General features: G+C 49.7%; 6 protein-coding genes across 6 annotated transcripts; 3 read left to right on the forward strand and 3 right to left on the reverse strand.

The window, feature by feature from the left end:
- Positions 1-156: 156 nt before the first annotated feature.
- On the reverse strand, positions 157-2865 carry BO83DRAFT_379714 (AMP dependent ligase/synthetase). The gene is made up of 4 exons (XM_025531572.1): positions 2144-2865; positions 1675-2091; positions 285-1625; positions 157-229 (listed from the first exon to the last, which is right to left on the reverse strand). The coding sequence occupies exons 1-3, from the start codon at positions 2462-2464 to the stop codon at positions 618-620; spliced, it is 1746 nt and encodes a 581-aa protein (XP_025386805.1). The 5' UTR covers positions 2465-2865; the 3' UTR covers positions 157-229; positions 285-617.
- Positions 2866-3073: 208 nt separating this feature from the next.
- Positions 3074-4032, forward strand: BO83DRAFT_379716 (uncharacterized protein). Its single transcript, XM_025531573.1, has one exon. The coding sequence runs from the start codon at positions 3182-3184 to the stop codon at positions 3569-3571; it is 390 nt and encodes a 129-aa protein (XP_025386806.1). The 5' UTR covers positions 3074-3181; the 3' UTR covers positions 3572-4032.
- A 958-nt stretch (positions 4033-4990) lies between these two features.
- Positions 4991-7112, reverse strand: BO83DRAFT_438636 (amino acid transporter; the record flags this gene model as incomplete). Its single annotated transcript, XM_025536110.1, has 7 exons — positions 4991-5295; positions 5349-5627; positions 5681-6499; positions 6555-6693; positions 6756-6795; positions 6852-6883; positions 6937-7112. 7 exons carry the CDS (start codon positions 7110-7112, stop codon positions 5134-5136), a joined length of 1647 nt encoding a protein of 548 aa, XP_025386807.1. The 3' UTR covers positions 4991-5133.
- A 472-nt stretch (positions 7113-7584) lies between these two features.
- Positions 7585-8376, forward strand: BO83DRAFT_316303 (haloacid dehalogenase-like hydrolase; the record flags this gene model as incomplete). The annotated part of the gene is made up of 2 exons (XM_025527654.1): positions 7585-8180; positions 8250-8376. 2 exons carry the CDS (start codon positions 7585-7587, stop codon positions 8374-8376), a joined length of 723 nt encoding a protein of 240 aa, XP_025386808.1.
- Positions 8250-9273, reverse strand: BO83DRAFT_379718 (uncharacterized protein). The gene has a single exon (XM_025531574.1). It carries the CDS (start codon positions 8851-8853, stop codon positions 8626-8628), a length of 228 nt encoding a protein of 75 aa, XP_025386809.1. The 5' UTR covers positions 8854-9273; the 3' UTR covers positions 8250-8625.
- Positions 9274-10297: 1024 nt separating this feature from the next.
- BO83DRAFT_438639 (FAD-dependent oxidoreductase) lies at positions 10298-11831 on the forward strand (the record flags this gene model as incomplete). Its single annotated transcript, XM_025536111.1, has 2 exons — positions 10298-10315; positions 10365-11831. The coding sequence occupies 2 exons, from the start codon at positions 10298-10300 to the stop codon at positions 11607-11609; spliced, it is 1263 nt and encodes a 420-aa protein (XP_025386810.1). The 3' UTR covers positions 11610-11831.
- Positions 11832-13376: the final 1545 nt, after the last annotated feature.

Here is a 13376-nt window from a genome sequence, read left to right on the forward strand (position 1 = left end):
TCTGAGTCTATTGCAAACGTCTGTTCGAATTGGTCGTTCGGCTACAGAGTAGCGATCGAAATATAACCCAAAGTCAGAAAGCTGATGTATCTATAAACGATGATGTTGGATCCTGTGATCCTCCTGGACGACCTGTCTCGTAGTCAAATGCTGATCCGCACTGTTCCTCCGCAATGCCTGCTGGCTACTCCCGCAAAATACCCGCAATAGCACTCGTAGGAGCACAGCTCTGCATACGGTTAGAAGTCAAATGGAAGACTGAGAAGCTCCAGAGCATGTCATACACGCCACATCAACATCGACTAACCCAAAATAGATCTCCGACCATACGAGGGCGCTCACGACTGTCACCGAACCGAGACACGGCACGGCATTTGACGGCCTGTGGGGTCATAGCCAGCGTCTTTCCTGTCCCCTGAACACTGGTGCTCCTGTCTCGGTCCAGAAGCTATTGGTGGACCTTTAGTCTCAAAAGTGTTCCGGAGATTGGCAGGCCAGACGTCATCCATGTTAATCATCTGTGCGTTATATGGCCTATTAGTCGATGCGAAACGTCTGGAAACCGTGGAAATATCATAGCGCCATTGCTGCCCGCAAACGTTGAATGAAATTGTTTGTCAGGTCGCAGTCAGGAGCTCTGCCTCGCGCATACCGAGTTCTGTTCGGTCGCCGGAAAAGTCATACTCATCACCGCTGCTACTGTCATCCTCTTCAGTGAATGTCGCAGAGATCAGGTCGGCATACAGGGACTCGGTTGGCTTCCTCATGACCGTCCCTTTAGGTGTCCGGAAAAACCCGAGCTGCGGTGGGCACAAAACAATCCGGGATCGCTGGATTTGTGCGTGCTCGGAGGCTAGAGAATTGGCTTCGACGACAGATGGCCAAATGGCGTCCAGTAGCTCATCTCTACTCATTTCTTGATAGGAGCTTTGCCTGGCTTCAATGAGAAGCACTGGTTCGGGACGACCATTTCCCACAATCAAAGCCCCTGTAACATGAGGATCTCCTCTCAGGATAGTCTCCATGGGAATAGGCCACACTTTGAGCTTATTCTCCAGCACGATAATATCTTCGGTGCGCGAATGGAAGTGCCACAAACCAGCTTTGGTGGGATGAGGCTTGAATAGATCTTTAGTGCGCCACGTGTGTACCTTGGGATAATTATGAGCAAGGGATAGATATGGCCGTGAGCTCTCGGTTGGGTGCAGAACCAGCTCATAGACATCATCACCCACAGCCTCCATCTCAATTTCCGGCAGATTGTTGAACTCGATATATTGCCACTCTCCTGGCTGGGGATTGAGCGCCTGGATGTGGCATGTCTCAATAGAGCCATACATCTGGCGTATATCTGTTACCTCACTGAGCTTATTCCCGACACTAGGTGCCAACGCCGCTCCACCACAAAGGATGAAATCAAGCCGTCGTGCCTGGTCATAAGCATCTGGCTCAAGCACCCACTGCTCCACCAGAAATGGGGGAACATAGATGGCTCGTATCTGCGGCTGTTGTTTCATGATCGAGCTCAGCAGGGCCCCGCTTGGTGGGACAGTAAGAGGACCCATGACAAAAGCAGCCGTACGTGAGATGAGAGGCAAAAGGGTGAAGGCATGGAGGCCAGCGAGCTGTTCATCCATGAGCTCAAGAACACGAAGAACGCATAGAGTTACTTACGTGGTGAGGCGGAAAAGGGGAGTAATAGCGTCCTGGTGGAGAGAAATTGAATTGATCTGCATTCTGCGCACGACGTCCCTCTGGGACAGACATAGATGCATCATTGTCAGCGCAGGCGAGAGTGCCGTGGGTGTATTGGACCGGTTTTGGCTGGCCTGTCGTGCCGGAAGTGTGCAGAATCAGACAACGCTTGTTCTGGAATTCTTCAAAAGAGGCATTCCAATGAAATGGAGGGGACTTGGACTTGAAGAGCTCGGCCAGTGTTGGCACCGGCAAAGATTGCATGAAGGGGTCGAATTGCTGAAGACTTTCTGCTGCCGAGCACATGACGTCCGCATAGAGAAGTCCATAGACGTTTGCTTCCTGTAAAAGGCCCAAATTCTGGATGGGAGTGTTTTGAGGAGAGACGAACATTGCCTGTCTCATGAGTCAGTATCAATTACTATTTCTAGAAAGAATAGACACATACATTCCACCCGCACTTCATGAGCGCCAGCAGCAAAATGGGGTAGCGGAGGTCAGGAGGGCCAATGTAGGCCAGTGTTGTCTTTTTGGGCACTCCGTCAAAAGCGCGGTCAAGCCACCAAGCCATATGATCTACTGCCGTCGCCATCTTTTTCACGCTTATGTCTTTGTAACCATCCATGACGCTCTTCGTCTTGGGAATAGCAGCGAATACACGATTGGGTTCGTCATGGGCGTAGTAATCGAGAATGTCAGGAAGCAGCCGATGTCCTCTAAACTTTTCCCCGCCCCGAACCCACGACTCCGTGCCGTTACAAGCAGCCATTTTAAAATATGGTAAAGACCGCCTAGTTCTCTAGTAGTTGGAATCTGAGAAGACCTGCCGATCCCCAAGGCCGTGTTCGAAAATGAGGTTGTTGTCGCTTAGGATATGACTGCCCGGGGGAAATTGGCCGTGGCGGGCTATTTCAAACTCTTGTGGTGGGTAGGCAGTCAGTCAGTAAACCAAGTGCAAAGGACCTTAGCCCAAGCAAATGCCACAGACTGGATGCGACTAAGCACGTTTTCACCCCTCGTGGGAATCCATCAACCTGCGTGTCTAGGTCTGCGCTAAATTGGTGTTTCGTTCAATGATAGTTGGGCGACCCGTGCCTGCAACATGCATGATTAATTAGCCCGTGGGCCGCATCAGGAACCTCCGTGAAGAAGGAGGAAACTAAGAGGAAGACTGCCGTACTGTAAGTGTAATCGGCTGAACGGACCGGAGGAAGGTTCAGTTAATTGTAACTACTAACTGACTAGCAAGCACACTGAGAGTGGGCTCTTGCTCGGAAATGGCCGCTGTCCCGCGCCACGACGACTGGCGGGCCGCTGGCACTTGTACCAACCAGTCTAGTAGTAGTTCATACGCTCTTTTCGTTTGGTGCCCACCCTCCAAAATTGTGCGCTCGTTGATGGTGGCCAGGTTTAACCTAAAACCAGCTTATCGTATGACACGGACATACAAAGGCGCAAACACCCCTTTCATCTACTGCACTGCACCATGTGGCGCCTGGATGGCCATGAGGTGCTCCGCAGTTGTCTCGACTATTTGGTTAGCGGGATGATAGAAGCACTAGGGAATGCCGATCAGCCTGGCCCAAGTGTGCGCCCCGTGGAATTGAAGGCTGCTCCACAATTGCATCTGCGATTGTCGTTTCCAGATCAATTCCGCTCCGGTGTATCTTACCCAGAAGTTGGCATGTTCCGGCGGCCGGCCCAGATGGAATTTGCGATTGACGTCTTGACGGGCCGGCTCACCATGGTTGAAGGGTGGAGGCTAGAATTTGCGGGAACATCATTGATCGAACCCCAATTGCAGGATTCTTCCAAGAGCCGATACAGGAAATCCTGGGAGACTAATGACTTCATTGACCGGCCACTCCCTTCCTGAAGCGTCAGGCAAAGTCTCAATTTTGATGTTTCGTGTCCGTCGGTTTTAATGAACCGCGCTTCGAAATTAGCGGTGACGGTTACAGTAGATGCCGAAGGAAGCGAGGTCAGAGATAGATGGTCCCCATAGATCCGTAGAGACCATCCGCCGAGACCATCATTGGGTACGGATAGTAAATGCGCACTCCGGGCCCAGTTCGCTCGATGCTTTGATTCGCAGAACGGTTAATGGCGCATCCTCGCGCGCCCCAAATTAATCGACGGCGTCCGGAGAAAACGCCCAACCCAAAATTCATGGTCAAAGGATGGTCCTAGTATTAAGCATTTCACTGCTAACGGCTGCCAAAAGCCGTATTTGATCTTGAGATGGGTGACGGCCAGAGCTTGTTGCTGAGCTTTTCGAGCAGATGTAGATCAGCACTATATGAAGGGTCCAGCCACAATGAGCAGGTACCAACGAAGCATCTGTTATAGCGGGCGTATCTCCTCCGATCCTATATGTTATGCATCGCAGGCTCGTCGTCAATAGTGGACTCACAGCCGATGCCTGAAAGCTAGAGACCCTGTTGAGAAGAAAGCATTAGACCTGCTATACCAAACCGAGGAGCACTGTCAAACCTCTGGCAGATTATTCTATCGAGCAAGCAATAATCTAGAGGTTCGTCAGAGGGCAGTTGATTCGAATGATAGCCCACAGGCACATCTTGAGTGTCTGAAGCATGCGTCGGTTTGTCGAGAAACGGCCTCCGTCCATTCGGTCCGTGGTCGCATATTGCGAGTCGGGCAGATAACAATTGAGAGAGACAACAAGAGATGAGACGCTTCTAAGACGATCAGAGACCCACGGCGATCTTGTTAGTTTGATTAGCAGTCACCGGACGAAGACGCATGTCCCTATTAGAGGGGTTTAGTGTTCAACGTCGGGAGCATGGATTGAATGGTTCAGCTTTCAATTCGATTCAGAGAGCAATTCCCAACTGGCTGTTAGGTGACTTGCTGAGAGTCAGACGCACGAATTTGAAGAGGGGTATGCAGAGAATTTTCCTTTGTATAAGCCGGGCGCGCTCATCTTCGGCTCTTGACACTAGAATTGCCTAATTATGCAAGAGAGCTGCGCCGCAAGCTGAACTGCAACCGAATGCGACTATCGTACGCTAGTGAGAGGTCCAAACCACGACATGGATTTCTAGTAGGGTCGTGAAAGTGTGATAGCAGAAGATAGTAATACAGTCAGTGAGGAGATGAAAGCGGTTTAAGTAAAAAGTTGATCTCTACTTAGGATGTGTTTACAACTCATGATGGGTGATTTCGGGGTTTTCTTTGTCCTAATACGCCTCAGTCCCCCCGCCGCCCCGTTGAATATAAATAGCATCAGGCCCACTGGGATAGATGATGCTTTTGGTATCCCTATATTTACTACCGAGTTATGAGTGTATATAATCAGCAAATATGCCCAGTTCAATAAGTTGATGTGCACTGTCCAGAGTTTGCTTGGACCATTGACCAGGTTTTCAAGCCTCGACGCAATATCCAACCGGAGCTTGCTGATACTGCAACTTGTGCCTAGCCAAAAATAAGATTCTTTATGTACTGCCCAATCTTGCTCCTTATTCCGGTATCTGCCTCATAACCAACAGCCGCCCTTGCCCGATCTTCTTCATCAAAAGCAGCCGCCGCCGAGAAGTCCATTTCTGACGGCCGTACCAGCTTGGAGCGATAGTAGATCTAAATGAACGGTCAACGTATTTTACTAAGGCTTTTCGATGATCATAACTCACCTTGTAGCCGAAGTAATCTAGGAAGAATAGAGGCGCCGCAATGTAGGATGAAAACCAACTCTTTGCAGACCCCTTCTCGCCGAAAGGGAAGCACGCTAGATAAAATTCGCATCCTGCGATGAAGAGGACCACAACGAGGCCAAGATACTGGGCATAGGGAGCTATTCGGTCTCGGAAAGGCAGTGTCTTCTTGTCAATTCCCTGCGCAGCAAGACCTTGTCGGAATCGGATGTGGGAGATGAAGATTCCAGACCATTGGAATAAGGCAGATACAGATACCTGTGGGATGTCAGTATAGGATATCGACGATCACAAATAAGTGATATACTAACCAGAGATGAGAACCAGCCGTAAACGGTAGCTCCGGTGTCGCTACAATTGAGGTAGCATAAAGCCCCTCCTATAGTGAGGCTGAGGGCTAGAGAGACGTAGGGCCTTCCGACAGTGTCTTTGCGGCCGAAGAAAGGATGCACAATGGCCATATCAGACAAGGCTGCAAGACTGCGGCTGGCGACGTAGGCACTGGTGATGCCACAGCTAATCACTGTCAAGAATATGAAGCCGTTTATGATGTGTGCTAGCCACATCACGCCTGCACGCTCAATGGCAATGACGAACGGGCTCCCTAATGTGCCACTTCCATTGATGAGGTTTTCATCGTCGTAAGGAACACACATTCCCACGAGCCAAATATTGACCACGAAGAACGAGAACATGCGCCAAAACACGGGGTACACAGTTCTCTTGATGGTCCGGCGGGGGTCCTTGGCTTCTCCAGCAATGACTGCGATATGCTCTCCGCCACCGAAACTGAACAGCGCTTGGACAAACGCCTTAGAGATCCCTTTGATGCCATTGTTGAATGCGCCGGGATTGCGCCAGTAGCGAAATTCGATTGGGCCATGTGTGGCCGGGATACCGCCCGAAGTCATGATGAACATGAAGAAAATCATGACAAATATGGCTAGAATCTTGACGAAAGACATGATATACTCAACATGACCGTATATCCGGACACCGAAACAATTGGCTGCGGCAATGACTACCAGGAAGATAGTGATATACGCTGCAAGTGGGACAACCTCTGTTGCTGGCCAGAATTCAAGCACAGAAACAGCTGCAGTTATTTCGGCAGGAATACAAATTACCCACTGCCAGTAACGATCAGTCGCCCATACATCGTCTTGATTTGGCCGATCTACCTACCGAGAACCAGAAGTTGACGCCGACTGCGAATCCAAATGCAGGCTCCACGTATTCAATGCATTGTCTGATAAAGCCTCCATGGACCGGCTTAAAGGTCGTCATTTCACCGATAGAGGTGTACTGCAAGTACACTATGAATCTAATAATGATAGGTTAGCATGTCAGCAAATCCGCAGCTGTAGCGCAGCTTGACAGACTTACGCAGTGATGGTGTACGCAACGGCGATGCCACCAGGGCCAGCTACATGCTGCAATTAGTCGCAAGAGTCTTTGCCGCTTCGCTCAGGGAAGCCTCACCATACTTCAGTGCAGTACCTGTACCGACCCATCTAGATGATAATGTCAATTAAAGTGAGCCAGCAGCATATAGGGTTCGTCGTACAAGCCAGTTCCCACACCAGCGCCAAAGGTCATCATCATAATCTGACGACTACCGAGCGACCGGTGGTAACCAACATCCTCGTTCGCTCCTAAGAGCTCACTGTCTCCCTTGGCAACATCTGTCTTTTCAAGGTCGGTGTCGACAACGGTGTCTTTGACATCCACTTTCTTCGTCATCGTAACGGTAGCTTACTCCACTGACTACATGAGCATCGGAGAGAGGGCCTATAGCGGCATTTTATATGTTAATTTCGATGAGTATCACAAAAGGTATGATAAGTGTCATTGGCCATTATGGCCGTCGTATCTGAAAAGCGGCAGCGAAATGGAGACATTGCGTCCGAGATAAGCTAGGTTGGAGCTTTGATAGCGACTCGCGGTGTTAACAGCCAGTTGGAGATAATAGTACGGAATAGTCCGAGTCTTTCCCCATTTCTGTATGAGGAAAAGCTGGAGTTTACTAGAAACAAAAGTGGGGTTGATGATCATCTGTTCTGTATGAACCCTGTCTCCTAGTTTGGAGTCAGGTGTATAAGAAGGTAGACCAAAGGCTTAGGCAAGTCGAACGAAAGCTAAATTCTCAGTCACTCTCCCAGTCCTTCTCATTTGATCCCTACGATATATCAGCACCAGCACCAGCACCAGCACCATGACCGGCAGTAAGAATGTGGTGTTCGACATTGTCGGCACACTGGTCTCCTACGACGTCCTTTTCGATGCGATCGACACGCGACTGGGCGACCGTCTCCGTGCGGAGGGGATCAAACCTTCCTTGTTAGGATACACCTGGATCGAGGTCGCAGAGCGCGAGTACACATATCTGAGCTTGTCAGGCCAATATAAGACATTCGCTACTTGTCTGGAATTGCTCTTCTGGCGAATGCTCAAGATGGCGGGCATCCAAGACCCGCGAAGCTTTGCCCCAAAGAGCGATCTTGAGTTCATCATGAGTAGGTATGCCAAACTTGGACTCCGTCCAGGAGCGGCCGAGTGCGTCACTAAGTTGCGTGATGCTGGGTTCACTGTCTGGGCGCTCACAGCGGGGGACGCCGCGAGAGTGGGGGGTTATTTCGCCAACGCTGGACTTGAATGGCCCGCAGAGAATCTGAAATCCTGTGACTCTCAGGGAATAGGCAAGCCAGACTTGCGTGTGTACCAACCGCTCCTCGAGCAGCTGTCCCAGCACGGTCAACCCTGGTTTGCTGCTGGACATATGTGGGACGTTTCGGCGGCTCGCCGTGCGGGGTGAGTACAGATGCACTAAAGATGCGTTATCGCGGTGGATACAGGACTAAGCTCACACATGACATATAGGTATAAAGGAGCGTACTGCACCATCTGGGAAAAGGAGCCAATTGTGGAATTATTTGGAGAGATGGACGTCATGGCAGACACTCTGCCAGCGATGGCTGACAAGATAATTGCTGCGGAAAATAAGTGAGAAGGGAGAAGTTGACGGCCGAGAGGCAGGCATATCGGCACTAGCTCGGTCACTAGACACTACTAGTCTGGGGATCGTGTCAGCTACTGATAGATATGATACGTAGCCAGTGCAGTACTTCCTTTCTAAAGAATAGCACATGGGGCATATCTTGCAGATCCATTTCGTTGCTGATAATGCTCCAAATAATTGTTATCTTCCACACAGACCTACTCACTATTGGAAACAGACATCTCGCTGGATCTACTGTTATCTGCCCTTCTGATGCATTCCCTTCCACTCCTGTCTGGGATACCATCCCACCGTCTTCTCCGACTTTTCGGTAAACTGTTCATCTTGCAAAATGTCCTTCGCGGTAAACCGATCCCTCGGGTCAAGCTTCATAACCCTAAGAACAAATGCCTTGTCTGCATCACAGATCTCCCTTTCACGCAGGAACCGTGACGGCTTCAGGTTTTCAGGCGGGATTACAGACATGATGCGCACAATACTCTCTTGTGTCTCCTGATCGCAAATAATTTTGTAAAAGACAGGGAAGCGTCCAAACCACAGGTGATGCAGCACGAGGATCTTGACATCGTACAACTTGTGGCTTTCTAGTACATCCGGCTCAAAGATGTAGAAATTGAAGTCAACTAATCGTCACTTCAAAACTCCAGATGTCTGCAGCAGTGCCCCATGGAATCTCTGGATGAACTTCAGGGGCTCGAAAAAAAAGGCCGTCTCCATGCAACACTTGCAAAGCTACAAGCACATTCTTGGCCACTTACTTGATTTCTTGCCTGGTGAGCCTTTGCTTCCTAGACGCCCGTGCCATGTCGTGATCAAGGTACTTCAGAATGATAGCCGGAGGCTCTGCTGGATCATGTGTTTAATCCAGGACGGGGCGCAGGCTCAGACAGCGACTCTGAAGCGATTGAGGACGTCACGTAATCTGCTGGGTGACTATAGACACCTGCTCTACCGATGAGGTGTTGCCCACAGAAAATAGAGACTTGGCTGGCATTGTACGTTTCCTTGGACCGCACCAAGGGAGTAGGAATCAACATGGGAGCCCGTGGCATTCAAACCCCCGCCAAGGTTATAAGCAGTTCATGTAATAGGCTGGTACTGTTTATTACAAGCAATCTCACAAGTAAACAGAAGGAGGTTTCCAGAATTGAATTATGCAGTAATAGAAGGAATATGCCCTGAAGCCGCATTAGACTTATCGCTGGGAGAGACCACGAATCTGATAAGCGTCAATACGAGGGACCCATGTGCTGCTAAGCCTATCATGAAATGTTCGAGTCATGTCTCCACCCGACAGAATATACCTACAAACGCCTGTGTATTCTTACTTCATCATTTGCCCAACTGAGATGCTTCTAGCCATCAGTGGATGATACCCACAAAAAAAACACTAGCCAATGGATACCATCCCCATGAATTTGTCCTACAAGGTGTCGCAGGGAAAGTGGCCTAATGGGCGGGGTTAGGGCCAGCAAGAACACCATCACATGTCAGTTGGCTGCTCTTCGCCAATCACTGCTACTTTGTACTATTCTCTCATAAGCTGACAGACTCAGTAGGCCGCGCATACACAATAACAACTCATTTGTCACCCACGAATCACACCCACTTATTCTATCTCGATCATGTCGATGTTCAAAACAAGAAAGAGATCGCTACTGCTTTGGGTCAGGTACATACATGATGGATGGCGGATGAGCCACAGGAACAATCGTCACTTTTTGGTCTCGGGTATCAGTCTAAACCTATTTGGGCAGCTCTCTCCATGGCCTCCCCCGGTCTCCGCGGGGGCTAAACCCGATACTATCAGGTACTGATTTGGAGATTGAAGTATAAGACGAGCGATGGCTGACCGGCCTCATCAGCAATCCACTTTCGATCCAAGCACTTCTCCAAGCATTTTACAAATATGCCTGCTGTACAGAAGGTGAGGCTACTCTCGTCAGCTATATGATCTAGCTAACATGCCTATTCAGGCCATCATCATCGGTGCAGGTCCCGCCGGCCTGGCTGCCGCCCTCCAACTGCACCGTAACAACAATATCGCCATTACCGTATACGAGTTACGCTCGGAGCCAACCACCATAGGCGGTGCTATAGGTCTATTCCCAAATGGAATGCGCTTGGTCCATCGACTAGGGCTGCATGATGAAGTTGTCGCCCGCGGATTTTCCGTCGCCGACATGGAGATGCACTCTCTGCCAAACGGTGACATTGCCAAGGTCGACGTATGTCGCTGGGCAAGTCAGAAAACTGGCTTCGGATATTTGCGTATTCGTCGCAAAGACCTTCAGAGTGTTTTCCTTGATGCCGTTGCAAAAGACCAAATACCTGTGCACTACAACAAGCGCATTGTCTCCGTCACCGAGTCGCCCACAGATGTCACCGTGACCTTTTCCGACGGTTCAACTGATACAGCTGATATCCTGCTCGGATGCGATGGACTTCACTCTAGTGTCCGTCGACTGCATGTCGACCCGTCCATTGTGCCCGAATACTCCGGTATCGCGGGAACGCAGTCCGTCATTGACTGCACAGGCCTTCCGGAGGAGCTGAGTACGCATGCGAACGCTTTCTTCACCCGCACTGGTATTTTGGCCATGATGCCGTGCTCTCCGTCTGGCGATAAGCTCTTCTGGTTCTTCTCCCGGGAAACTCCCATCCCTCACTCGGAGTCTGGCAATGCGCGAGACGGGTGGGAGGAGCGACGTCAAAAAGAGGTTGCAGAGTACAAGGACACCATCCTGAAGATCATCGGAGAAGGCAAGGGTAAATGGCCGGAGGCATTGACGGAGATGGTGAATCGGACGGACGTCGTTGGGTTTTATCCTATCTTCCGCCTCCCGCTGGGCGGGAAGTACCATACATCTCGAACGGTGCTGCTCGGAGATGCAGCGCATGCGATGCAGCCTCATGCGGGCCAAGGAGTGTCCATGGCATTGGAAGATGTGTTTCTGCTATCGCGGTTACTGAAAGACGATCAGCGGAGCTTGGAAGATGCATTTGCCAAATACGAGGCGATCCGCAAACCGCGCATCACGGGGATATACAATTTGGCTGCCAAGAACGGAGAGAAGCGAAAAGATGTCAGTCCGTGGGGGTTGTGGGTGAAGGAGTATATGGCGTGGGCTGCTTATGGACTATATAACCGATTAGGGTTGGAAGCTTGGGGAATTGGTCAGAAGCATTTGGTCTATGATATTGATGAGGTGAAGGTCTGATTGATTCGGACTGGCACATCTTGTTTTTTTTTTTTTTCTCTCTCTCTCTTTTTTACCTTTCTTATTGTGGATATTATCGGAGGGGTTCGGACTCTCTAATCATTTTTGTACCTTAATGCGGCGCTAATAGCGATGTCTCGGAAGCATTTATCATGTTTGGAACTTCATTCACCGGGAAGCTCTATGAGTGGTCTATTTCAAGCCTAGAATATACGCACGGTGCCGGGGTATAATGTGTCGTATTATCCATGTCCTAGGGGGTGTAGAAAGCGCAAACATAAGCTGGCCAGGAATGAATGTAGTAGGATGTCATGTCATGCATTGACTTGAGACGAGGACAGCCCTGCTCGGTGCTCAGCCATAGTATGATGGAGCTCAACCCCTGAAGTGGCTGTACTGCGTAAACTGTAAAGGGGATCGGAGGACTACTGGTGCCAGGATTTAGGGCGCCGTAACTAGTTCCGAATCTACTACTACTACTCGTGCATTCTCAGCTCGAGAGGTAGACGGGAAACGAGGAACTGATTCAAAAAACTTAGGAAGGTGGGAGAAAAACTGTTGAAATCTGTTGAAAGTTTAGCAGTAGTATCTAGTCAGTAGTTAGCGATTATCCAGTGGAGCCCAAAGAGGTGCATTTTTGTGTGTGTAAGTTTGATCAACAACGGGTTTGACTGGGTCAGGGCAAGAGGGAAAAAAAAATTATTTAAACAAAAAAGAAACATCCCACCATCCCCTCCACCACGAGGATGACTGGGGAAAATAGAAATAGAAAAAAAGAAAAGAGAGAAAAACGGGAAACCGGACTTGCCCATTCATCGGCATCCCCTCCCTGCCAGAGCCATCCGGGGGGCTATAAATATACTTAGTAACTGCCATGAAATGGATCAATGGTCCAATGGTAAGCAGCAGTGCCAGGCCCCTTGGTCCCGGCGTGATCCCCCTCTCTTTTCTGGACCAACGCGCTCTCTCTCTCTCTCTCTCTCCACCCTCATAATAGTAACAGCGACTATCGCGAAATAACCACCGTCTAGCCTGCAACGTCTGAGACAAATCTCTAACCTTAGTAACAAGCGGCCGTGCGGTGACGATTCTTCAGCTGGGCCATCACTGGGTCGATCCCTCCTTCTCTTTGATTACTATGGGGGAGTCGTTTAGCTGCCAGTGGGATTGGTTGGTTTAGCTGGGATGATGCTGGGCGTCCATTTGATGCTATTTGTGCCCATTCAGTCAGCGTGGTGGGAGGCTGTACTGATTCATGTATATATATGGAGTGAGATGCCTGGATTGTGAGGGTACAAGGGTGCATCTATTCTAATTTCTAATACTCCTTCATATTATCATCATTATCATAATCATCATCAAGAACATTACCAGCTTCCTTCCTTTCCTGCCTCGTCATCTCCTCTATATCAAGTGCTGTTATAGTGAAGCTAAGGTTACTACTCAAGTTACTTCCCGTCGACTTCACCACGGTTGAGTTTATTCGTATTTTGAAGGTGTGTATTTTTATCCGTTTAGTTTTTCCCCCCTTCAATCTTTCTTCTCTCGTTTCTTTCCCTTCCGGATCAGCGTCAGCCTCAACGCTCGACCGCCTTCCCGAAGGAACGAGACAAGTCTTTGCTGGGCCCCCCAAATCCACTTCTCCCAGATTATCATCCATCCATTCATTCCCCCGGCAAAGCTATCCACCCCCTCCCCATTTTCCCTGGCTTCCTCCTCATTCTTGTATTCTTTAATTTTTAGGGGGAGGGGCTTCATCAACTATTT

Source organism: Aspergillus eucalypticola (assembly GCF_003184535.1).
Source record: "Aspergillus eucalypticola CBS 122712 chromosome Unknown BO83scaffold_17, whole genome shotgun sequence".
In the NCBI taxonomy this organism is placed as follows: Eukaryota; Fungi; Ascomycota; class Eurotiomycetes; order Eurotiales; family Aspergillaceae; genus Aspergillus; species Aspergillus eucalypticola.

Bases quoted from the DNA above. Each gene is read 5' to 3' on its own strand.
- BO83DRAFT_379714 (XM_025531572.1), bottom strand. From the start codon at position 2,464: ATGGCTGCTTGTAACGGCACGGAGTCGTGGGTTCGGGGCGGGGAAAAG. The intron at 2,092-2,143 runs GTATGTGTCTAT...CTCATGAGACAG, and splicing joins TCATGAAGTGCGGGTGGAAT to GCAATGTTCGTCTCTCCTCA. The intron at 1,626-1,674 runs GTAAGTAACTCT...ATGGATGAACAG, and splicing joins CCCCTTTTCCGCCTCACCAC to CTCGCTGGCCTCCATGCCTT.
- BO83DRAFT_379716 (XM_025531573.1), top strand. From the start codon at position 3,182: ATGTGGCGCCTGGATGGCCATGAGGTGCTCCGCAGTTGTCTCGACTAT.
- BO83DRAFT_379718 (XM_025531574.1), bottom strand. From the start codon at position 8,853: ATGTCTGTAATCCCGCCTGAAAACCTGAAGCCGTCACGGTTCCTGCGT.